The sequence below is a fragment of the Papio anubis genome, chromosome 10 (assembly GCF_008728515.1).
Source record: "Papio anubis isolate 15944 chromosome 10, Panubis1.0, whole genome shotgun sequence".
NCBI classification, from domain to species: domain Eukaryota; kingdom Metazoa; phylum Chordata; class Mammalia; order Primates; family Cercopithecidae; genus Papio; species Papio anubis.
The window spans coordinates 55514183-55540698 of record NC_044985.1 but is presented as its reverse complement, the minus strand read 5'-3'; the positions used below and the strand labels follow the sequence as shown (position 1 = coordinate 55540698).

The following is a 26516-nucleotide window of genomic DNA, read 5'->3' as shown; positions in this document are numbered from 1 at the left end:
AATCAGAAGGTCAGGAGATCGAGACCATCCTGGCTAACACGGTGAAACTCCGTCTCTACTAAAAATACAGAAAATTAGCCGGATGTGCTGGCAGGCACCTGTAGTCCCAGCTACTCGGGAGGCTGAGGCAGGAGAATGGCATGAACCTGGGAGGTGGAGCTTGCAGTGAGCTGAGACTGCACCACTGCATTCCAACCTTGGTAACAGAGCGAGACTCCGTCTCAAAAAAAAAAAAAAACAAAAAAAGAAGCTAGTTCTTTCACCTCTCTCCTCTCCCTGTCTATCACAGGCTTGGACTTCTGTCCCCTTTCCCCCTAATATAATTATGTCATGATTCTGCTTAGATCAGTAATCCTATGAGTTATTAGAATTTTGTAAATACTATTGGTGGCTGAAGTTATTACTATTATGTATTTTTTTGAGATAGTGTGACTCTGTCGCCCAGGCTGGAGTGCAGTGGTGTGATCCTGGCTCACTGTAACCTCCAACTCTTGATTCAAGCAATTCTCATGTCTCAGCCACTCGAGTAGCTGGGATTACAGGAGTGTGCCACCACGCCTGGCTAATTTTTATATTTTTGGTAGAGATGGGGTTTTGCCATGTTGGCCAGGCTGGTCTTGAACTCCTGGCCTCAAGTAATCTGCTCACCTTGACCTCCCAAAGTGCTGGGATTACAAGTGTGAACCACCGCAACTGGCTTAATGTTATTGTTCTTGGAGTTTCTAGTTTTCATTTGTTTAGTTTTCGGTGTACTAATACTAAGTCATTCTCAAACCTTGGCCCTATTATTAAGATCTCTTTTTAATGCGTTTAAAACACATTAGGTATTCTATTAATTTCATCTTTTTGGAGCTCTCCAGGAGCTTTCTTTCTTTTTTAAAAAAATATGAGGTAAAATTTGCATAAAATTAATCAATTAAAAGTGTACAATTTAGGCCAGGTGTGGTAGCTCACGCCTGTAATCCCAGCACTTGGGAAGCTGAGGCGGGCAGATCACTTGAGATCAGGACTTTAAGACCAGCCTGGCCAACATGGTGAAACCTTGTCTCCACTAAAAATACAAAAATTAGCCAGGCAAGGTGGCAAGTGCCGTAATCCCAGCTACTGGAGAGGCTGAGGCAGGAGAATTGCTTGAACCCAGGAAGTGGAGGTTGCAGTGAGCTGAGATTGCACCCCTGTACTCCAGCCTGGGTGACAGAGGGAGACTCCATCTACAAAATACTAAAAATAAAATAAAAGTGCACAACTTAATGCATTTAGTACATTCGCAGTATCTTGTATCTAATTCTAAAACATTTTTATCATCCCAAAAATAAACCTCGTCCATTAAGCAGTCACTTTCTATTTCTGCTTTCACCCAAGCTCTGGCAACTTCCAGCCTACTTTCTGTCTCTATGGATTTACCTATTGTGGCTATTTAATATAAATGGAATTGTACAATATGAACTTTTTTTTTTTTTTTTTTTTTTTTTTTTTACTGAGACAGAGTTTCGCTCTTGTTGTCCAGGCTGCTGTGCAATGGCGCGATCTCAGCTTACTGCAACCTCTGCCTCCCGTGTTCAAACAATTCTCCTGCCTCAGCCTCCTGAGTAGCTGGGATTACAGGCGTACGCCACTATGCCTGGCTAATTTTTTATATTTTTAGTAGAGACAGTGTTTCACCATGCTGGCCAGGCTAGTCTCGAACTCCTGACCTCAGGTGATCCACCCACCTCAGCATCCCAAAGTGCTGGCATTACAGGTGTGAGCCACCATGCCTGGCCAAACAATATGAACTTTTGCATCGTTTTTTTTTTCCACTTAGCATAATGTTTTTAAGAATTAACTATGTCATAGCGTATATCAGTGCTTTATTCCTTTTTTGGGGCTGAATACTATTTCATTGTATAATATAGTACAAATGTACTGTATTTTGTCTATCTGTTCATCAGCTGATGGACCTTTGGGTTGTTCCCACCTTATGGTTATCGTGAATAGTGCTGCTGTGAACATATGTATACAAATATTTATTTGAATACTTGTTTTCAGTTCTTTCGGCCATATACGTAGGAGTGGAATTTTTGGGTCATATGGTAATTCTGTTTAACTTTTTGAGGAACCACCTGACTGTTTTCCACAGCACTTGCACCATTTTCGAATTGCTTCCTGACCTACTTCAGGGCCAGAAGCCAGACTGTGTAAGCTTGCTGCATGGGAGTACTTCTGTGATCGCCCTTCACTTTTATCTTGGAGAATCCATTTGCCGTTCTGTTATGTTGAACCTCCTGTTTGCTGCATGTTGTCTCTCCTTTTATGGTGGTTTACTTATTTATAGTAGAATACTTCCTGCAGTGGCTTCCTGAGGAAAGTAGAATAAAATATTTTTGAGACTTTTCATATGTAAAAACCTCTTATTCTGGCTGAGGGCAGTGACTCACACCTGTAATCCTAGCACTTTGGGAGGCCAAGGTGGGCAGATTGCGTGAGCCCAGGAGTTCAAGACCAGCCTGGGCAACATGGCAAAATGCCATCTTTACAAAAAATACAAAAATAAGCCAGGTGTGGTGGCACATGACTATAGTTCTAGCTACTCAGGAGGTGAGGTGGGAGGATCGCTGCAGGGAGGTAGGTAGAGGCTGCAGTGAGCCATGATCCCACCACTGCACTCCAGCCTGGGCGACAGAGTGAGCCCTGTCTCAAAAAACAAACAGTCCGGGTGTTTTGGCTCATGCCTATAATCCCAGCACTTTGGGAGGCCGAGGCGGGCTGATCACTTGAGGTCAGGAGTTCAAGATCAGCCTGGCCAACTTGGTGAAACCCTGTCGCTACTAAAAGTGCAAAAATTAGCCAGGTGCAGTGGCAGGTGCCTGTAATCCCAGCTACTCGGGAGGCTGAGGCAGGAGAATCTCTTGAGCCTGGGAGGCAGAAGTTGCAGTAAGCCAAGGACAGGCCACTGTACTCCAGCCTGGGCGATAGAGCGAGACTCCATCTCAAAACAAACAAACAAACAAACAAACATATCCCTCTCGTTCCACCATTACACTAAGATAGTTTGGCTGGCTATTGAATTCTAGTAAGAGTTTATTTTCCTTGTAATTTTGAAAGCATTGCTCTTTTGTTTTCTAGTTTCCAGTGTTGCCACAGTGCCATTCTCATTCTTGATTTAGTCTTGAAACTTTTTCCAACCCCACTCTGGAGTGTTTTAATATTTTTTTTCTTTTCGTTGGTGTTTATGAAATTTCATGGTGGTATTCCTTGGTGTGAGTTTATTTTTATTCATTAGTCTGGGCTTTTCATTCATTGGGCTTTTCTAATCTGGAAACTTATGTCCTTCAATTCTTGAAAATTTTATTATTTTTCTTATTGTATTTTCTTAGTTTCTAAGACTATTAAATGTTACATTTATGACCTTTTAGTTTTCTTTTCTCTCCTATTTTCCTTCTGAGCCTTCTATTTTGTATTTCTGCTGTATTTCTAATTTTCAGGAGCTCATTTTGGTTTTTCTGAATATTCCTTTTAAAAAATAGCATACTGTTCTTGTTTCATGGATGTACAGGTTTCTTTGTTGTTGTTTTTTTAAAGCTTTCTTCTTGCATAGTGTCTGCTTTCTCCACTTTTTTTTTTTTTTTTTTTTTGAGTCAGGGTCTTGCCCTGTCCCCCAGGCTAGAGTGCAGTGACAGGATCAGAGCTCACTGTAGCCTTGACTTTCCCAGGTTCCAGCGATCCTCTCACCTCAGCCTCTTGAATAGCTGGGACTCCAGGCGTGTGCCACCATGCCCACCTAATTTTTTGTATTTTTTGTAGAGATGGGGTTTTGCCAGGTTGCCTAGGCTAGGTCTTTTATTTCGGATTAGGGAATCAGGGAAAAATTATCTGGTCTCCAATCTGGAATATTAGATCTGGCTTTTGATGTTTCGGTTGCTGAGTAATAAGTAGTTGGAGGTCTCAATGTTCAATTTTGCAGAAGGACTTTCAGTTTATTACCTTTTTTCACTGTAGTATTCTCCCTCTCAACTGTCTGTAGTCTATGCTGGTTCAGAGATCCTCTGTTAAACTCCTCAGACAGTAGACCTCTAGTCTTCTGCCAAGGTTGGGAAAGGGTGGAGGCCTTATTTGGAGTAAGGCAGGTAACTAACTGCTTCTTAGACTTCCATCTAAGCCCCTTGTTTTCAGCTCCACCTTCACCCTCACTTCCAGAGGTACCAATGCAGCTAATAACTGAATCTTTTGGGGGTCCTATCATGTACATTGGTTTCCTTTTTGGCTTTTTCTGCTTAGTTTTTTTGAGTCTATTAAGTCGGTTGTCATTTGCTTTTCTGCTTTCTGATCTTAAAAATATAGTTGCTATTTTCTTTTCTGTTGTCTTTGTCCTTGCATTTCTGTTTTATTTTGTTTTGTTCTTTTATTGTTATTTTAGTGAAGAGTGGCGTTTTGGAAGACAGTGAAGTTAAATGTACAAGTTCAGTCTCATCCAAAGTCACATTGTTTCTGAAGTTCTGCTAATTTTCATCTCATAATTAGATGAAATGCATTTTCGAGGGCATGGGATCTTTCCTTCAGCATAACTGCCTTTCTTTATCTTCCCTTTAATTCTCCTATCCACCCACCCACCTACCTACCTACCTGCCTTTTTAACGCAGGATTTATTTATTTTACCTTTTTTAAGCCCACAGTATTGTTTTTCTTCATTAGGACGATCACAGATTTGAAACTGTGGGCTTTAGGTGTGGGTATTTGGAGATGCCAGTGCTTGTTCTAACACTTTCCCTGTTAGTGCTTATCTAACTCACCTTATAAAATTCTCAAACTTGAAAAGTTGAAAATATATGCATTTGAGAGCTGACTTTTTTAAAAAAGGAAATGTCTGCCTGACTAGTGTTTAAGATTCTTCCGAAGATTACTTTCTCTCTCTTTCTCTCACTGTTTTCCTTGCATTTACAGAGGCTATTTTACAATATCTATTATACCCTGATGTTTTAATTATACTGTGTAAACTGAGAGCCGCATGTATGTAACTCCTTTTTTTCTGTGTTTAACTTCTCATTTTTAAGTCATTTTGTTTTTTGAAACCTTTTTATTTTGGAAGACTTCAAGTATACTCAAAAGCAGAGAGAATAGTGTAATGAACGTCCTGCACCTATAACCAGCTTCAATAATTACCACTTCTTGGCCAATCTTTTTTATGTATACCCTTCACCCTGCCTCCTGCAGGATCATTTGGAAGCCAGATGCACATACTCTATGATTTTTTCATGTGTGATCCTTCAAATATGTATCTTTAAAAGATAAATAAGAGTCCTTTAACTATTGACCTTTTAGAAAACAGACAATCTATTCTACTAACACTACTCCTTCAGTGAGCGTTCTGCTTCATCTTGAAGGTAAAGGTCCATATCTTCTTTAGTACTGAGTGTTATTCATAAGGCTAAATTGTACCCATGGCTACCATTTGATATTTCTGGGAGATTAAGACATATAGGGAAGAAAAAGACATAAGAAAGAGATGGAAAGAAGGTAGAAGGAAAGAAAAAGGTATATAAGACAGGGAGTGAACCTGTGTCTGCTTTTGATGCTCTTTAGGAATGTCTTTGCCATGGGGACCATTTTCAATCCATCTAATGATGTAGATGTATACACTTTATTTGAAGTGTGAAGTGGTTGGAGCTGAGGTCATGGGAAAATGGAGTGAGTTATCACAAGTCCGTAGGAAATATAATTAAATAAAAATGGTGAGACTTCTATAAAAAACATTTTTGAAGTCAGGAAAAGGTAAAGCAACATTAATTTGTAGTCTTTGATAAGTAAATGTGAATGAAAATTATGTAATCTTATCTTTAAATAATATGTATATACTTAGATATGACTATTATTTCCAGAGTTGCAAAGAGTATGACGGTGGCATCCAATAGCAACACCATTATTATGTTTGCTAACAAGTTTTTTGGATTTAGTCATGGATCCCCACAACAGAAATGCTCTGATTTTGACTTTTGTATAGTATACAGGAGATTACTGGCACATTTTGTTGTTTTTGTGGATATCACTTATTACAAAGTTTGGTTGCCCAATAGTTTAAAAGTTCAGAGATATTCTGGACTGTCTTACAGTTTATGAGTAACGGTGCCCAGAGCCAGTGATAGCTCAGCACTACTTTTGCAGTTTGTTATTCCTGACTTTCATTTTAGAATAACTGAGTATTGCACTTACCAGTTGGTAGAGTTTCTCACTGAGTTTATTTGAAAAATTTGTTTGAAAAAATGGTCTCTAATTCATTTATAGAATGAGAGAGAGAGAGAGAGACTTTGATTGCAACATTTAAAATTGAAAAACTGAAAATGAACCTAAACTCTTAATTCATGAAGTACTCTTTGATGACAGGTAAGCCTTCAAGCAGGAGAGATAAATTATTGTATATTTTAAAGGCTGAAATGAAGCACCGAAAACATTATTCTCTGTTTTCAGTAATGAAAACTTGTCAAGTAAAATCTAAGGGTTATTTTTTCCTACCTTTCCTTTATTGATATGCTCTCATTCATTCTTTTTCCTGAGGAGTAGTATATAGTACATTTTTAAGAAAGCACATACTTTTACAAAGAAATTAAAAGCTTTGTTGTAAATTCAGATCTGTGCATTGTTTTGTAGTAAGTAGATGTGTGGGAAGGATATCTGTCCTTCCTTCCTTTCCAGACCATGTACTTGGAATGTTTTAACCAGCTTAATGCCCTGTTTCTAATTTCCTCACAGGAGCTACAGTTGGAACACGCAAGACAAGCCTTTGCACTGAAAGACAAAAGCAAAAGTGGCATGATTTCTGGTCTGGATTTCAGTGACATCATGGTTACCATTAGATCTCACATGCTTACTCCTTTTGTGGAGGAGAACTTAGTTTCAGTAAGTAAAAAGCAAGTTCTTTAACTTTCTATTTCCTCAAACCTTTTGATCCATTGAGTCCTGGATTGCCTCCAGGGACTCATATGACTCTCAACTATTCAGATTTCATGCTTGGTTGTTAGAAAGTAAACAAGTGTGTGTGTGCGTGTGTATGTGTGTATGTGTATATGTGTGTATGTGTGTGTGTGTGTAAGGGAGGTAGAGGTGACGGTGAGTTATCTTTTCCCAGATCATAGCTTTTTTCAGAGCCACCATCTTGCTCTCATGTATTTCCAAATTGTTTATTTCCATTTACAGAGTCCAGTTCAAGGGAAACAAGAGTTTATAGACAAGGGTGAGCAATTACTTTTTCCAGTGGGCAGTAACTCTCCCAGACACTACTGCCTTCATCTTGGCCTCTTTCCACACCACCAGGCTCCCAAGGTCTTGCTACAAAGATGGCTCCTTCCTTTGTTGCCTTCAGGGTGCTATCTGCCAGAGGGATCGTCACTGGCTTCTGCACTGTTCTAATAACCATACCCATGGCAGAAGGTATGGAGGAAGTATGTGGCCATCAGCCTCTGTGGCTCACTACTGCTCTCTCTGCCCCTTCACCTGTGCATTCAGTCTGTATGCACCAGACGTAGTTTTTTGTTCTGTCAAACTGCTAATCTCTATAAAGTAATCATCTGGACCAATAGCAAACTCATGTCATCCACTTCCTCACATAGAGTGGTGAAACTTTCCTCGCTTACCCGTTTTCTTGTCCATGCATTGTACTTACGTGTAAGTTTTTGATTACTGCTTGTTTTGAATGGAGGGAAGCCAATGAGTGCCTTTGTTGTTTCAGCTGAAGATCATTATCCCTGATTTAGACTGGGGTAGAAAGATCAACTTCTGTTCTTTTTCTTCAGTGAATCTGAACATGGAGCATGTCACTTTCTCCTACACGTTTCACCTCCTTGACACTGTCCCCCACTCCCCTGCCCTCACCTCATACCCCAACCAAAAAAATGAAAGAAGGAAGGAAAGAAAGGGATAAAGGGAGAGAGAAAGAGAGAAAGGAGGGAAGGAGGGAAGAGGGGGGAGGGAAGGAGGGAGAAGGAAGAGAACCCTAGAGGGAGGGACTCAGTACCTTAGTGGGAAGGGACTCATTTAGTCTCTTCCAACTAGGTTAGATAGACCTACTATAATAGCCTCAGTTTACCAAAAGCCAATTCTAATCCTCAGAGGAATATATGAAATAATTTGAGTCCAACTTTTGGGTTGCTGATATCCAAATTCAGGCTAACACAAATATAAACTGTATTTAGATTAAGGCATGTGTGTGGGGGTGGTGGGGTGGGATATATTTGCTCATCATTATCTACACTATTTGTATTAGACCTTTATGATTAAAGTTGTCACATTGGTATTTACATAAGCATTTCTTTGCATTTTTAAAGGAGAATGTTTTCAATCATATGGGTTCCTCTGGCTTGTGACTTGGGAATGAAGCTTTTGCAAACTATGCAAGATATTCTCTTCTGAGTTTATGTCCAAGTGGTAGGCAGAGAACAAATTACCTCTTCATCCTGCAGAGGTAATGAAGACTACGTTGCCACCCATCTCATGCATGAGAGAGCCTCTTTTGCAGTATTCCATTGAAGACATAACTCAACAGTGAATAAATTCTCTCCAGATTTTCTACATTTTTTGGAGTTTTTGATAATTGTACCCTTCATGATCCAAATTTAGAGCTTAGCACAGACTGTTAAGTATTTTAATTATAACAGTGGCCTTAACAATTAGGAAAAGTTGATATAATAAAATTGTCTTAAAATTTAAAGTCTTCAGTTGGGTTTTGTGTATGTGTATGAAGGAAGAAAACAAGGTTAAAAAGTGTTCCATAGATTGTGCAGTGATGTTTTGTTTATCCAGGACTAGCAGGAGTTTCACAGTTGAGGGTCTTGAAGATCCTGTTTAAATAACTATTGTTTTGATCTGTGATAATTATATTTGTTGTTTTTGACCTTATAGGTAGATGAACCATGAAGTCCAACTTCCAGATGTTGCTTTCTTCCTTCAGACCTAAATTACATAGGCTTCCCTGAGGGCATGCAATGCACTGTTTCAGTGTGATACTTTCCTTGTATTTATGGACTGGTTGTTAGCATCATTTTAATAATGAAGACTCCTTTGAATCCTCTTTGAGAAAAGTACAGTGTCCATAAACGTTTGTCTTTTTGTTTTTGTTTGTTTTTTAAACTTTTTGTGTTGTCATTTTCTAGGCAGCTGGAGGAAGTATCTCACACCAGGTTAGCTTCTCCTACTTCAATGCATTTAACTCCTTACTGAATAACATGGAGCTTGTTCGTAAGATATATAGCACTCTAGCTGGCACAAGGAAAGATGTTGAAGTCACAAAGGGTAAGATTTTAAAATATATATAAATAAGAATCTCAGCATTTTCACTTTTCTTCATTGAGGCATGATGTTGATCTAAGCTTACCACTTTAAAGCCAGATCTAGAAAGTATGTTACTATGTATATGTATGCTTTACTTGGGCTCCAAAAATCCAGGTGGATTTAATGTGATACTGAGGTCAGGAATGGAAAAGTGGCTTTGACAGTTTTGAAAAGAACCTTGGCCCAATCTGTCAAACAGGTCAGTGGCACTGTGGCAGCAGGTTGTTTGTACTAGGAAGGAGTTGCCACAGAAGGATGGGTAAGCCTACTCCTTTTGGTCAGTGGTATTAGGATGTTTTGAATGACTGGAGAACACTTACATTTTTCACATTATAACTCTGGAGACCAAAGTGAATAAGCAAGATAAGAGGAGATTCTAAAGAGATTGTTTTATTCTTGAAGTTAATTTATCTTTTACTAGCCTTCAGAAATGCGTATTCTTGTATAGTTGAGCTTAAATATTTAAATTCAATTTTAGATTTTAAAAATGATACTAAAATGCCTGTAGCTTTCAGGTTGTATTATAGTTGGTGAAGGTAGAACTTTGTTTTATATTAAGAATCATTCAAGACTTTAACATTTTTCTTCCTCTGTTCCAGAGGAATTTGCCCAGAGTGCCATACGCTATGGACAAGTCACACCACTAGAAATTGATATTCTATATCAGCTTGCAGACTTATATAACGCTTCAGGGTAAGTATTTCAATAATTCTTCACGATACTTATCATAGAGTAGTTGTAAAATGTGAAGCTGTGGTGTCCTTTTAGTTCATTCTAACATGAGTTTATTCCATGTATTTGAATAGTTTATATTCGGAATATAAATTCCAAGAAAGACAAGCAGATGTAACAAAAGAGAAGAAAGAAACACAGGAAGACAGATAGAAGTAGAAGAAGATGGAGGGAGGGAAAAGGAGAGAGAGAACAAGGGAGAGAAGAAAGGAAGGGAAGGAAAGGGGAGGGAAAAGGAGGCAGGAGTGAGGTGAAATAAGGGAGTAAGGGGTTGAGGTGCATGAGAGAGGGAAATGGGAGAAGAAAGAAATCTGACAGAGAAGAGAAGGGAAGTGAGAAGAAGAAAGGGAGGGAAAAAGATTAATTTAATCTGGGCTCTCTGAAGGTGTTACTAATTTCAAGAGATTTGTGGAAATTTGCCCAAATTTTTAACTTTATAAAATAGACTAAGATACATGGAAGAATCTTGTAATCTTTTTGGTTCACCGTAAATGATCCTTCACTAAACAGTATGTGCCATTTTGCATTAGAGAGTATCATTTTCTTTCTTTTTTTCTCTCTTTTTTTTTTGAGATGGAGTCTCTCTCTGTCACCCAGGCTGAAGTGCAGTGGCACGATCTCGGCTCACTGCAGCCTCTGCTTCCCGGGTTCAAGCGATTCTCCTGCCTCAGCCTCCTGGGTAGCTGGGATTACAGGTGCATGCCACCACACCCAGCTAATTTTTGTATTTTTAGTGGAGATAGCATTTCACCATGTTTGTCAGGCTGGTCTCGAACTCCTGACCTCCTAATTCTCCCACCTCAGCCTCCCAGAGTGCTGAGATTACAGGCATGAGCCACTGCGCCTGGCCGAGAGTATCGTTTTCTTGAGATATGCCTGTGACATTGTCATCAGAGTTACCATCATAGACAAGCTCAGATGTTTTATGCCTTTACTTTATAAACATAAAAGAACAAAGCACACGCAAATCCAAAAGAAAAACCCTTGTCTATGGGCATCCAGAAGGATCTGTGGGAAATGGGACTTATGGCTGTTTTTGTTTTGTTTTGTTTTTGAGACGGAGTCTCGCTCTATTGCCGAGGCCGGAGTGCAGTGGTGTGATCTTGGCTCACCACAACCTCTGCCTCCCGGAATCAAGCTATTCTCCTGCCTCAGCCTCCCGAGTAGCTGGAACTACAGGCGTGTGCCACCATGCCCAGCTAATGTTTGTATTTTTAGTAGAGATAGGGTTTTACCATCCTGGCCAGGCTGGTTTTAAACTCCTGACCTCATGATCCCACCTCCTTGGCCTCCCAAACTGCTGGGATTATAGGCGTGAGCCACTGAGCCCAGCCAGCAACTTACAGTCTATTAAGAGACACGATTTTTAAAAGTCACCTCTAGTAGTTCTTTCAGTATGATAATATCTAAAAAATGAGTGTTAACCCTACAACTGAATACTAATAGAAGCTGGGTCTTCATAGGTGATTTGTTGCTTTCAGGCTTTCTAATGAGTTGTGGGACTGGAGATGATACTAAGTATCAACCAGTCTTTGGTGAGTGACATATAATACCAGGCCACATCTCATTCATCTGTAAAAAAAAAATATATATATATATATATATAATTATTATTATTATTATTTTTTTTTTGAGATGGAGTTTCACTCTCGTTGCCCAGGCTGGAGTACAATGGCATAGTCTCAGCTCACTGCAACCTCTGCCTTCTGGGTTCAAGCAATTCTTCTGCCTCAGCCTCCTGAGTAGCTGGGATTACAGGCACCCGCTACCACACCCAGCTAACGTTTGTATTTTTAGTAGAGAGGGGATTTCACAATGTTGGCCAGGCTGGTCTCAAACTCCTGACCTCAGATGATCTACCCGCCTCAGTCTCCCAAAGTGTTGGGATTACAGGCGTGAGCCACTACGCCCAGCCTGTAATTCGTATTTTTAAACAAAGGTTTTGATCTTCCTTCATGATGACACATTTCAAAAAGTAGTTCTCAAAACTGGATGTAAAGTGACCTTATAGCTAGTTCATGGAATTTAAGGTTTTGGGAAACAGTAGTGCATTCACATTGTTACCAGTAGGGAGTCTTGACTATGAGTTGTTCATGTTCTTGGCATGTTGAACAAGGAAATGGACAAAACCTACAAAACAACAGAAGACAAAAGTATAGATTTATTGAAATGAAAGTACACTCCACAGAGTGGGAGTGAGCTGGAGCAAGCAGCTCAAGAGCCCTGGTTGCAAATCTTCTGGGGTTTAAGTACCCTTTAGAGGTTTCCTGTTGGTTACACCCTATGTAAATGAAGACTTGGCCCGTGACCAATCAGAGGCTGAAGTAAAGTTACCTATGGAAATGAAGACTTGGCCCATGACCAATTGGAGGCTGAACTGAAGTCTCAGCCTGCAACCAATCAGAGGCTGAAGTGAAGTTACAACCTGTACAAATAGAGGCTTGGCTTGTCTGACTGAAGTGAAGGCTCCTTGTGTCCAAACCCTTCCTGTGTTTCTTTCTTCTCCTCTGTTGTATCTGCTTGTCTTTTTTTCTTGGAATTTATATCCTAAACTATTCAAATAAACTGTTCTTCTGCCTCATCTCCCCCTGAGAGACGTGATCCTCATAAATCTTTATGGGAGGCAGAAGGACCAATTGTCTTTCTTCTATAACTACTTCAAGCTGATTGGGGCACAGTCCCTACCTATTGGGGACCATGGAACTCTAGCACTGCTCTGTCTAGTGGAGATAGGGTTACTTCTTGATGGCCGGGGTGGGCGTCATCATCTGGAACTGGCTGGAAGCCCTGCTGCATGATCATTTGATGCTTAATCATCTCTAGGTGAGAAGAAATAATCTGGTAAAAAGATTTAACAAACATGGTCCAAAAAGTCAATGCAAGTATAATTATTAACAATGGGCTGGCTAAGGGAAGGAGCCATGAAGCCCAGCTTAGTGCCATTGACCAGGAGCCCTATGATGTGGACAGCTGTTGTTATATTTTAGAAGTCCTGTCAGCTAATTTTCGAGTGGCATCCCTAATTAATCCTGATTGGTTGATATAAAAACAACATTCTTGTAGGAAAAGACATAAGCCACCTTTTTGAGCAGCTGGAGATCCAGTCCCCTTCTATTTTGTAAAGTGACTGCTGCCAAGGAATCTATTTGATTTTGTAAGGTGACGATACTTTGGGCAATGTCTTCCAAGCTGTCTGAAAGATCCTTGGATGAGCATTGGTAATAGGATAGGGAAGTTGGAAACCCGCTAACTCCCATTGCTATTCCTGCAGTTATTCCTAGCCCTACCAAAAGGGGTATGAATTGGATGGCTCATTTGTGCTTGGCAGTTGCAGTTAAAGGTATAATGAGAAACTGGTTATTGGGAGCTATGTTGATTTTGAGGGGGTAAATATACAAGGGTACAGGTTCCAGTCCAGTTGGCTGATAAACATAAGTACAACTAGTTCCACACAGGAAAAAGGATCTTTGTTTTTGAGACAAAAATTGTTGTCTATGGTGAACATATGGGTTAGCTTGTTGTTTTCACTTTCTCAAGTGATTAAAGTCCCTGCTAAGGTGGCCCCGGTTAAAGGCTGGAAAGGACCTTGGGAAGTATCCTGAGTTGCCCCAGCAGAAATTTTCCAGTGGAGGTAGTTACACTTAGTGTCCACCAGCAGTGACTTAGAGGTATTTTCATACTGGGGAATGAAAAGACAACTAGATGTCTCAGGATTAGTATAGTTTTTCCCAAGGGAAAGTGTGAACACAGCTACTGGGCCTATCTTGGCAGTACTTAGACTGTGTATCCTTTAAAGTGTCCTGAACTAGGAATGGTTTCCGTGAAACTATACGGGTTTACCAAATGATGCAGTCTGGGTAACTGCATAGCTTACATGATCATGTGAAGGGTTAATCTCTAGGGTGTAGATTTGAAGCCAATTAGAGCTTCTTTATATGAACATCACACACACAGGAGAATATCTAGCTGTTGTAAGTTTTTCTTTCCCTTTAGTTTTTTTTCTTTTCTTTTCTTTTCTTTTTTTTTTTTTAAAAGACAGAGTCTTGCTCTGTCGCCCAGGCTAGAGTACAGTGGCACGATCTCAGCCCACTGCAACCTCCGCCTCCCAGGTTCAAGTGATTCTTGTGCCTCAGCCTCCCAAGTAGCTGGGACTACAGGTGTGTACCACTATGCCTGCCTAATTTTTGTATTTTTAGTAGAGACGGGGTTTCACCATGTTGGCCAGGGTGGTCTCAAACTTTTGACCTCAGATGATCTGCCCACCTTGGCCTTCCAAAGTGCTGGGATTACAGGTGTGAGCTACTGGGCCCAGCCTCTTTCCCACTTTATGAATCCTATCACAACTTCCACAGACTGTCTATGACATACTTAGACTTTCTGACTTGTCCTGTCTTTCCCTCTTTCCTAAATAATTAGGCATTCTACTTTAGGACAAGAATTTGCCATACAAGATTCTTTCTCATATAAAATTTCTTTTCTTCATAACCTTCCTTACCATAAATACATCTTCATAGCTATAACTTTCTTTATATCTCTCTTTCCTACTAATTTCTGAAGCCCCCAAAAGTCAAAAAGGTCAGGTAATGTGATGAAAAACTGAGCAGAGCCTTAGATTTTGAGAGGGACCTGTCTGCCTACATTTCTTGGGATTCCATGAGGAAAACAGGGGTTTCTCCTAAAATGAGGTCTGTGGCACCTTCTGTTTTTCCCAAGGAGTCCCAGGCTGTCAGAAATTACCTTAGGTCCTTTTATGGGCATCAAGAGTGGCAAGAAGATAGACTGGGGAAATAGTCCAGTCAACTGAGAAGCAAAACTTCATTGTAAAGATGGATAAACTGAGGCACGGTGCAGTTTAAAAATTCACATTCACATAGAGCTAGGCTCCGCAACTTACTGCTCAGTCACTGATACACTTGTATGGTAGCTCATGGTGTACTTCACCAACAGTTTTCCTGCCCCCTCAGAGCTTACAACCTGGGTTTCATTTCCTGCTCTACAGCTATATAATTTAACAATTTTCCTCTCAATGTGTTGGATTCTAATCCTATATATCTCAAATTTTATTAATATTACTGAATTTTTTTTTCATTCAAGAGAATTGAATTGTTTATTGATTACACATGATAATGGATGATACACAAGCTTCATTCCCATCTATAATTTTATCTGGTACCATTATTCAATTTAGATATATTGCATAGGATGTGCCAACAATCACTTTTATAACCAATAATTCCATGATTTTGCTTGGGTAATCCCTTTTAATGGTGAACTTCAGGTTACAACAGTAACTATCAGTTCAATTACACCAAGGTTTCCGAAGACAATGGTTTCTCCACCCAAGCAGGTTGTATATAAATTCCAAATAGAACCTGGCATCACCCTGAAGGAATTCTAACTTCACACTGTTGGGGAAATTTACCAAGATGTCTTCAGAGTAGACTAACTTTACACAGAACATTAAAAAAAAGACATTTATTCAGCATCATGATCAGACTATTGCATTTAGCAATCAACAGCATGGGTGCAAAAAAAAAAAAAAAATCTACATTAAAACCCTTTGTTGGAATGCTTTACACTTTCCACGGAACAGAAACTAAAATAACCTGTTATACAATTAGTCACAAATACAGTCCTCAAGTTTTTTGCCCATACACATGAGTATTTGTCTAAAACATGTCTTCTTTGTAGCAGCTAGGCCCTGCCACCACTGTGCTTGGCTGAGTTCACAAATCTGTTGTAACCTGTAGCTTCCCTGTCACTTCTCTGGCTCTCCTCTCCTGCTAAGCTTTGTTTCCTAATTAAAATCTTCTGCCACTGCCATAGCTACTGCTGCTGCTGGAACTGCCATAGCCACCTTGGTTTCGTGGTTTTGTAAAGTATTGGCCTCCACTGCCATAGGGGCCAGAGCTTCTGCCTCCAAACTTTCCTTCCTTCATAGGTCCAAAATTTGAAGACTGATTGTCGTAATTGCCAAAATCATTGTAGCTTCCACCACCTCCAAAATTGCTTCCATCAATACCAAATCCACTATAGTCATCCCCACTGCCACCATATCCACCACCACCACGGCTGCCACCAAAACCACCACGACCACTGAAGTTTCCTGCACGACTGAAGTTATTCCCACCGAAACCACCTCCACGACCACCACCAAAGTTTCCAGAACCACTTCGACCTCTTTGGCTGGATGAAGCACTAGCCATCTCTTGCTTTGACAGGGCTTTCCTAACGTCACAGTTGTGGCCATTCACAGTATGGTATTTCTGAATGACAGTCTTATCCACGGAGTCATGGTCGTCAAAAGTTACAAAGGCAAAGCCCCTTTTCTTGCTACTGCCTCAGTCAGTCATGATTTCAATCACTTCAATTTTCCCATACTGTTCAAAATAATCTCTTAGATGATGTTCTTCAGTGTCTTCTTTAATGCCACCAACAAATATCTTTTTCAGTTAAGTGGGGACCTGGTCTTTGAGAATCTTCTCTTGAGACAACTCTCTTTGGTTCTAAAACTCCTCCATTCACCTTATGTGGTCTTGCATTCGTGGCTGCATCCACCTCCTCCACAGTGGCATATGTGACAAACCCAAAGCCCCTGGAACGCTTGGTGTTTGGATCTCTCATTACCACACAGTCCATGAGCATTCCCCATTGCTCAGAATGGCTCCTCAGGCTCTCATCGGTTGTTTCAAAGCTCAACCCTCCAATGAAGAGCTTCCTCAGCTGTTCGGGCTCTTTAGGAGACTCTGACTTAGACATGACAGCAGGGAGAAAAGAGACTTTAATGATGCTTCTTCGGCAGCGTCCACGGGCAGAAAGGAGCAAGCTGACGAACGTATCAATATTACTGAATCTTAAAGGGAGCCATGATGTCTTTAATCCTCAGAAACATTAACCTGGCCAGATGTGGCTGCTCACACCTGTAATCCCAGCACTTTAGGAGGCCAAGGTGGGCGGATCACAAGGTCAGGAGTTCGAGACCGGTGTGGCCAACATAGTGAAACCCTGTCTCTACTGAAAATACAAAAAATTAGCCTGGTGTGGTGTGCGCATGTAATCCCAGTTACTCTGGAGGCTGAGGCAGGAGAATCACTTGAACCTGGGAGGTGGAGGTTGCAGTGAGCTGAGATTGCGCCATTGCACTCCAACCCGAGCAACAGTGTGAGACTCCATCTCAAGATCAATCAATCAATCAATCAGTCAACCAACCTGTAAACAAAGGAATACATGAGGTTAAACAGTATTCAAATTTCCATGTGCTTTAAAACATTGAGAGAGTATATTGAGAAACACACCTAAGAAACTGCAATCAATCTACTGTTAAAAAAATTTAGAGAATATTTCTTCAAAATAAGCTATCTAGTGGTATTTATACATATTCTTACATATATCACCTGTGTTTTACATGCTTGTAACATTAAACATAATTGAAAACTGTCAAGATTATAGGGCTTATACATTTCTGTGGGCTTGAAAATGATGCAATATAGATTATTTGTTTCTATAAAGTAGTCAGTAAAAAGTACAAACTTCTTTTTTTTTTGAGACGGAGTCTCGCTCTGTGCCCCAGGCTGGAGTGCAGTGGTGGGATCTCGGGTCACTGCAAGCTCCGCCTCCTGGGTTCACGCCATTCTCCTGCCTCAGCCTCCTGAGTAGCTGGCACTATAGGTGCCCGCCACCGCGCCCGGCTAATTTTTTGTGTTTAGTAGAGACGGGATTTCACCGTGGTCTCGATCTCCTGACCTTGTGATCCGCTCGCCTCGGCCTCCCAAAGTGCTGGGATTACAGGCGTGAGCCACCGCACCCGGCCAAAAGTACAAACTTCTAAATGGAGTAATCACTAACAAGAGAGTTCACACTGAAGGTAGTAATACTAGGAACAAAAGAGGGCTCAGCACTGCTTTCAGGAGAGGAAGGGTCCAGATTGGTATATTTTCTAAAGGCTTCCTCCAGCCTGCCATAAAACACGGCTAGAGTTTCCTCCTTGCCTTATGCAACCTCCCTTACTTTATCATAATTTACTGCCTTAGTTATTCCCTTTTTCTTTCCTCCAAGGAGAGCCTTAAGAAATTTGGCCCAGTTGTTCATTCCCATGGGGGTGTTATGGTCCCAGTTAGGATCAGTAGCGGGGACTGTGTCTGGGTTTGGGCGATAACCCTGAGGGTTTTGGGCAAGTAAATTGTCTGCTTCTTGGCAAGTGACCTCAAAGATTCATTCCTTTTCCAAGGGGGTGCAACAAGTTGCTAGAATGAATTGAACGTCTCTCTATGAGAGATGAAAGGCTAAGGTCAAAGCTTGAAGCCTATCTGCAAGTTTTCTGGGGTTCTCTGAATAGCTTCCTAGCTTTTTCTTTACATTGTTGTATGTCATTTATGGAGAAGGGGACCGACACTCGGACCAGCCCCTCGGCTCCTGCTGCTTCCCTAAGGGATAGCAGGGCTATAGAGGTAGTTGAATAGGGTGTTCCCCTCTGAATGTGAGGGGGACTTAGCAGGGCCCTTGGCTTTAGCTCTTGGGTTTGGGCCTCAGAAACACTTGGCAGGGGGTTATATGGGGGTGGTTGCCATTGCCCCAAGAGACAGGTGGCCCTTGCATAAAGGAGGTCATCCACAATATCCAGTTCTGCCTTAGAACGTTCCTTTTGGGGGCAGGTTCTGGGAGTTTTGCAGATGGTTGGGTTTTGAAATAGGGCCATAAAGGCCTACACATGTAGGATTTCTGACCATTTACACTGCCTTTTGCAAAATAGGTCTAATTGCAGGATGGTGTTGTAATTAAGACTTCCCATTATTCCCAGCTGTCCAGCTAATTTTGGGGCCATACAGTATTACAGTAAAAAAAAAAAAAAAAAAAAAAAAAATCAGGTTTTTTCTCCTTAGATTGTCAGGGTCACATTGATTCCAGTGGTTGAGAATGCAGCCAAGTGGGGAATCAGATGGAATGGAGGGAGAGTTGCCCATAGTGGTCTGGAAGAAAGAAGAGAACCTAGCTTATTTGGTGACTCAAATTTTACCGGGGCATCCCCCTGCAAAATCTCTGGGCCTTGATTGGGGTCCTCAGGGGTGTCCCCCTTTAGGGCCCCATCTTAGTCTGACCTTAGATGGGTGCTGGTACCACTTTGGGAAGGTTCTCTCCACCACTGATGACCCACTGTGAGCCTTCCTTTTGTCCCCGGATGAAGGCCTTGACTTCTAGCATCCTTATAATTTGATAAGGCCATTGTTTCCTGTTCCACTGGAGTGATAGCCATGAACTTTAATAGTAGGAACTAGAGGTTGGATGGATTTCTTTTGTCGTGTGGATTTTACAGGTAGTCTCAGGGGGGAAAGGTAGATTTGGAGCATGAAAAATGAAATAATAGGGTTGGCTATTCCACTCAGGCCCTCAACAAGAGAGGGAATGTTTAAAAATCCACCATCATGACAGTGGACCCCATGTAAGGGCAGGTCATTCTATAAAAATAATATGGCGATGACAAAAGAAACAAGATGTAGAATGTATTCTAAAGATTGTGGGCCCCACAACTCCTCAGCAAGTTGAAGGGGAAGTCAGAATGCCTAAGAGATATCTTTTGCCATTACAAGCTAACTCTTTAGGAGAATTTGGCATAAGGAAAGAGGGCTTAAGTTGACTGAAACATGTGTGAATTTGTTCTAGAAGAGCTGCCACTGTCAATTTCATCATACATAGGGATTAGGGACTGTAACCAAGAAAGACAGAAAAGAGTACTTACCCATTCTGGGCAGGGCAGCTATCTCCATTCACTTCTTGGCCTTCAGGTAACACCAGAGAGTGGCCCTGGCTAGTTGCCCTCAATTACCAAGGATCTACTAGGAAACAGCCTCTGAAAGACTGAAAAAAAGAGAAGGACTCAGGTCCCTCACCCAAACCAGGCAGTGGTGGTCAAGTGCTTCCACATGGATACCTTTCAGTCTCCTGGGAGAGTGGCCCTGGCCAGACACCTGCTGTTGCCTTCGTGCTTAGATGCTGTCTGTGAAGAATCCCGTGTTGGAAAAGGGAAAGAGAGCGGAAGGGGTTCCCCTCTGTGGAGTGGAGGGAGCCCTGCATGGAGATAACTCCAGCCTGTGTCCGAAAAGAAAAAGGGAAAAGGCAAAGAGAAGTAAATCCCCAAATTTGGGCTTACCTCCTGGCTGACTTGCCAAGATATGTTACCAGTGGAGGGTCTTGACTATAAGTTGTCCAGTTTCTTGGCATGTTGAACAAAGAATTGGACAAAACACACAAAGCAATAGAAGACAAAAGCATAGATTTATTGAAGCAAAACTATACTCCACATATCAGGAGTAGGCTTGAGCAAGCAGCTCAAGAGCCCTAGTTGCAAATCATCTGGGGTTTAAGTACCCGTTAGAAGTTTCCTATTGGTTACACCCTATATAAATGAAGACTTGACCCACAAGCAGTTGGAGGCTGAAGTGAAGGCTCAGCCCGTGATCAATTGGAGGCCGAAGTGAAGGCTCAGCCTGCAACCAATCAGAGGCTGAAGTTATCCTACGCAAATGAAGAGTTGGCCCATGAGGCTGAAGTGAAGTCTCCCTGTCTCCAGACCCTATTCTCCTGCCTAAAAATGGGTCAAAACTCAAAGGGTTGGAAAGAAGATATCGTTGAAAAAAAAAAAAAGAAGTCTCCCTCCTACCCTTGTTCCTTTCCTTGGAGGCAACCAGTATTTATCAGATTTATATGTATCCTTCCCAGATACTTTGCACCTGTGCTTTAAATATATATCCTTAGGGGACACATTTAGTGGGTACGGACAGTCAACCTCTATATTTTGCTTCTGGCAATAATTATTTGATTTTAATATCTATCACTGGAGTCTTACTAAATTCATTAACTCCACATTATTTCTCTGGAGTCTTTTGGTTTTTGTTGATGAAAACAGAGTTAAAAGGTTTTTTGGTCACTAAAGTGATTTGTGTAAATAGGGAAGTAAAGATTTTAAACTATAGTTCGGAGTTTTTTTTTTTTTTTTTTTTTTGGAGAAAAGATGATTTTGGCATGAGGAGTTTGTCAGTGTCTAACAATTCTTTCTTATATTTTTCCTGAAGGCGCTTGACTTTGGCAGATATTGAGAGAATAGCCCCATTGGCTGAGGGGGCCTTACCTTACAACCTGGCAGAACTTCAGAGACAGGTATGAGTAGTCTCATAAATATGATCACCTTAAAAAGTGCTGAACTAGTAGCCTGAGTAGGAGCTGACAGCTTCTGAATGCTGTAAAAATTAAAAATTACTTTCTAGAGAAAGACTTTACTTAGCTTAAAGATTACCTTTATAGAACTACTGTTACCCCCACTTTTATAGAAAAAAAAAAAAAATATATATATATATATATTTAGATGGAGTCTGGCTCTGTTGCCCAGGCTGGAGTGCAATGGTATGATGTCGGCTCACTGCAACCTCTGCCTTCTGGGTTTAAGAGATTCTCCTGCCTCAGCCTCCCGAGTAACTGGGATTACAGGCATGCGCCACCACAACTGGCTAATTTTTGTATTTTTAGTAGAGTCAAGGTTTTGCCATGTTGGGCAGGCTGGTCTCAAATTCGTGACCTCAGGTATCCACTCACCTCGGCCTCCCAAAGTGCTGGGATTACAGGCATTAGTCACCACGCCCAGCCTATAGAACATTTTTATGAGATAACTAGATTTATGTTTGTGTTTTGTTTTTTGTTTTGTTCAGATAAGGAAAATAAGAGTTCAAACATACATCGGTTTGACCCCCTTCCCCTTAGAATTAGCATTCTTTTCATTTGCCCCGTCACATTTGAAGATAATTGTTAGGTTTACTTTGTATCATTAAACTGGCATTTATAGGGTTTCTAAAATAAAAAAACTTCCCTCAAATGAAATAATTGATTCACTGGGATTGTGCCTTACAGATTACAACCTGGGGAAAAAAAAAGTAGTGAAACCGGAAAGAAAACCTTGACTGTTATTACATTTTTGATAAATATTAGTTTTGGTTTTTATAAATGTTAAGAATGATTAAAACAGTAGCTTCTAAGTCCTATAAAATTAATACAGTCCCATTTCTGATTACAAGTACTATCTTGGTAAGAAAAAGAAATTCCATGAAATTACCTTGAAGAGTGGAATGGAACAGTTTTTAACAAATCTTGTTTTGAGTTGAAACCTCTACTTCTATAGCACTTTCGAAGTTTCAGTGGTAGCAGATGATCACATTGCTTTTGTGTGTGGGTAAGGGTTAGGAGGGCCAGTCATTGTCCTCCTGGTACTTTCCTGCTCCAATAGACATGGAGCCTGCGTTCCTCATAATTCTCTAGGAGAGTGTGATGCCATACTAGGCTAGGCAACATGGGGAGGGCATGGATAAAGAAGACAGGATACAGAGAGAGAGACAGAGAGAGAGAGAGAGAGCATGCTACTAAATGTGCATGCTGTAGAAAGAGGCTATGTCTGCTCTTTCTTCATTGCTGCCACATTGGTGAGTAGCCAGGGTTGGTTTGCTGTTATTGTTCACCTTCACCAAATGTGTTAATGAAACATCAAGATATGTTTAAGTGTAGTTCACTTTGGGAAGACTTGGTCAGAAACCTTTCTTCTACTTGAGCTCCGTGGAATGATGATTCTGCCTGTGAAACTAATTAGAATTTCCAGTTCTACTTTACATAAGGAACAACAACATTTTGTAGTCAGGTTGAAGCAAATTGAAAATGGAAAAGAAACCATTATATCTACGTTTTGTGTTAATACTTTGTTTACTTGATGTGTAATAAACTTCCTACAAATTAAAATGTATTGTAACTCATTGCAATTTAGCTTCTTTTGTATCAGAAAAACTCTTTTACCTGCTACCATCAAAGTTTATTTCCAGGCCGGGCCCAGTGGCTTATGCCTGTAATGCCAGCAATTTGGGAGGCTGAGGCAGGCAGATTGCTTGAGCCCAGAAGTTCCAGACCAGCCTGGGCAACATGGCACAACCCCATCTCTACCAAAAAAAAAAATTAGCCAGGTATGATGGCATGTGCCTGTAGTCCTAGCTACTTCGGAGACTGATGGGGAGAATCACCTGAGCCCAGGAAGTTGAGGTTGCAGTGAGCCGTGATTGTGCTACTGCACTCCAGCCTGGGCAACAGAGTGAGACCCTGTCTTAAAAAAAAAAAAAGAAAAAAGTTTATTTCCATTATGAGGTCTCAAATCCTTTAAAAATAGATGGATTTATTTCAGTTCAGTGATTTTTAAAAAATAAAATTTTATAAAATTACAACATTTAATAAAAGGAAAGAAGGTGAAAATTTTTTAATAAAATTAAAAAAGACATTGAAATATTTAAAGAACTCTTACCGAATTTAATTTTATTTTTTGTAGTATATACATTTGTGAAAATTTGCTCTTGAATTTTGAAAAATTGCATTTCAAAAGAAGATATTTTGCAGTATTACATGTGTCTATTGATATAACTCTCCCTGAAGGTGTCCTTAATATTTGTAATTGGGAAATATTTCATTTAGCGTATTAAAAACATTGTAAACTGAATTTAAAAGTCTCAACTCATTTCCTCCTCCTCAGTTTTTCTGCCGCTTAGTTTTCTATTCACCCACCTCTCTTGCCCCTAGCAATTTTCCTAGAGGCCATATCTGAAGCTTGTTTTGCGATCTTTGGCACCCTGAGTCTGCGTCCTTCACGTTTCTTCATCCTTAGGAAAGTGATGTAATTTTGCTACTGCTGTGAATTCTTTTTAAGACAGATTCAAGATGATTTGCCTGTCTTCAGTGGCGGTGCTGATGCTTTTATGCTGGGTTGGGTGGCCTCAAGGGTCTTGTCAGATATTTAGGAAATGGGCAGTGATAAAAACCACCATTTTCTTCTTCCCTGGGTCTCTGATTGGTATCCAGAGTGATGGGGAGTGCTTTCTCTGCCTTTCCTTAACCAGTGAGATGGTACAGGGATCTAGAATTTCTAGAGAGCTGGTAGAGGTCTTAGGTATTCTTACATTGTCCCCAAAGGAAGAACCTCAGAGTCTCAGGACACTTTTTCTTTTTTTTTTTGGTAGAGACAGAGTCTCACTCTGTCACCCAGGCTGGAGTGCATTGGCACAATCACTGTTCACTGCAGCCCTGACCTCCCTGGCTCAGGTGATCCTCCCACCTCAGCCTCCTGAATAGCTGGGACTATAGGCATACACCACCATGCTCAGCTAATTTTTTTTCAGTAGAGACAGGGTTTAGCCATGTTTCCCAGACTGGTCTCAAACTCCTAAGCTTACATTAATCCACTGGCCTTGGCCTCCCAAAGTGCTGGGATTACAGAGTGCATGAGCCACTGCATTCAGCTAAAATGTTTAATGTTTCCTCTCACATAGAAAATAGTCTTTCTACTGAGGCTTAGGTACAGAGAAATAAAAATTAAGATCTTTTTTTTTTTTTTTTTTTTTTTGAGACGGAGTCTTTGCTCTGTAGCCCGGGCTGGAGTGCAGTGGCCGGATCTCAGCTCACTGCAAGCTCCGCCTCCCGGGTTTGTGCCATTCTCCTGCCTCAGCCTCCCGAGTAGCTGGGACTACAGGCGCCCGCCACCTCGCCCGGCTAGTTTTTTGTATTTTTAGTAGAGACGGGGTTTCACCGTGTTAGCCAGGATGGTCTCGATCTCCTGACCTCGTGATCCGCCCGTCTCGGCCTCCCAAAGTGCTGGGATTACAGGCTTGAGAAAAATTAAGATCTTAAGTATGTATTTTCCTCTACATTATTATAGGAATAAAATCTGAGAAAATAGAACTCAACCGAAATAATAAATAATTATTAGAGTTTTATATAAACAGATTTGTGAAGGTTAAGGATTCAAATTAATGTCCACTAATGGCCATTGTGAAATCTGACCTTTACTGTCCTTGAGATCTGATACAAGTTTATTTGGGCCTCAGTTTTCCCTTTAGTAAAGTGAGTATCTTCATGTATTTCTGAGAAGCCTTCAAGCTCCCGCATTCTGTAAAATGGTATGTATCAATGGATTTTATTTTCAGAATTCTAAATTTATCCTCCTTTTTCCTTTGTAACATTTAAAATTTTGTAAGGAATTCAGGCTGGACTCAAGTAGAATAATATGAAAATATGCTTAAGTTCTTATAGCAACCAAAGTAATAGAATAAACTTTCTTCAGTTTTCAGCCTTGAAAAAACATTCTCAGTTAACGTGTTTCAGGTTTATGAGGCATTCTAAGGCGGCCATATAGACTACAATCCTAGTGACTCAGTTTTTAACATTCTTTAGTTCACAGAATTACAGTAATGCTAACCATAGCTATTCCCATGTTACTTCCAGAAGATATCTTGATTTGATTCTCTTGTGATTTTTCCTATATTGCCAAATTAGTAGTACATAATTACTTACATTTATTATGCAGAGTATTCTCTTATATGAATATATTAGAAACCTAAATATAAAATAGGCAGAAGGATGTATGTTTTGTTACCTCACCTTATGAAAGGTATTATGAAAACACTTGTTTATGATGGAGAATCTGTGAGTCCAGAAATAGAAGTTATGAGGGAGACAGTAGTTAAGAGGTTGGCCACTGATTATGTAACATCCTCTCATTCTGTTTCATCGTTTATTAAATAGGGACAGTATGCCAGGCACAGTGGCTTGTGCCTGTAATCCCAGCACTTTGGGAGGCCAAAGCGGGCAGATTGTTTTGAGCCCAGTAGTTTGAGACCAGCTGGGCAATATGATGAATCTCTGTCTCTACAAAAACATACAAAAAATTAGCCAGGCATGGTAGAATTAGCCAGGTACATGGTAGCACCTGTAGTCTCAGCTATTTGGGAGGCAGAGGTGGGAGGATTGCTTGAGCGCAGGAGTTTGAGGCTGCAGTCAGCTGTGATCATACTACTGCACTCCCGCCTGAGTGACAGAGCAAGACCCTGTCTCAAATAAATAAATAAATAAATAAATAAATAAATAAATAAATAAATAAGGATAGCAGTATTCATCTTTACAGGATTATTATGAGAATTGCATGAGTAATAATACACTTACATTAAGCCTAACACCTGTTAAGCATGCAACAAATGTTAACTGCTATTATTGTGCTTATTATCAAATATGAGAAGCCTGTATAAGCAAACTCCAAGATGGGCTGAAACATATATGTGACACAGTTGCTTAATCTACTCTCATCTACTTCCATTAGGTAAAAGGGGATGAGAAGTGAGGAAAAAGTATTAATATATCTTTGTATTTTTTTAAGTGCCTGAAATGTTTTATATTTTAATTTTTTGATGCTGGTTGAAATTCTACCAGGCCTATTTTTAAAAATTTTTAGTTAATGATGGATATTCAACAAGGAAAAAAAATCACTACCCCATACCATACACAAAAGTCTTTTCCTGTTCCTAAATGTGAAAGATTAAAGAGGATAACACGAGAGATTCTATTTATGATCTGGAGATAAGCAGAGATTTTGTAAATAGTACAGAACACCAGTCATAAAGAGAAAGATTAATAAGTTAAACTTC

At 40.4% G+C, this 26516-nt stretch overlaps 1 protein-coding gene and 1 pseudogene across 5 annotated transcripts in view; one reads left to right on the top strand and one right to left on the bottom strand.

Annotated features, from left to right (window-relative positions):
• Nucleotides 1-26516, top strand: part of SLC25A12 (solute carrier family 25 member 12) — a 136257-nt gene that overhangs the window by 71336 nt on the left and 38405 nt on the right. For all 5 annotated transcript variants that reach the window (XM_021923708.2, XM_021923707.2, XM_021923706.2 and 2 more), the window contains 4 exons: nt 6724-6870; nt 9120-9258; nt 9897-9990; nt 21096-21180. In XM_021923708.2, the coding sequence (XP_021779400.1) occupies nt 6724-6870; nt 9120-9258; nt 9897-9990; nt 21096-21180 (465 nt within the window). The remainder of the gene's footprint in view (nt 1-6723; nt 6871-9119; nt 9259-9896; nt 9991-21095; nt 21181-26516) is intronic.
• Nucleotides 15772-16948, bottom strand: LOC103876313 (annotated as a pseudogene).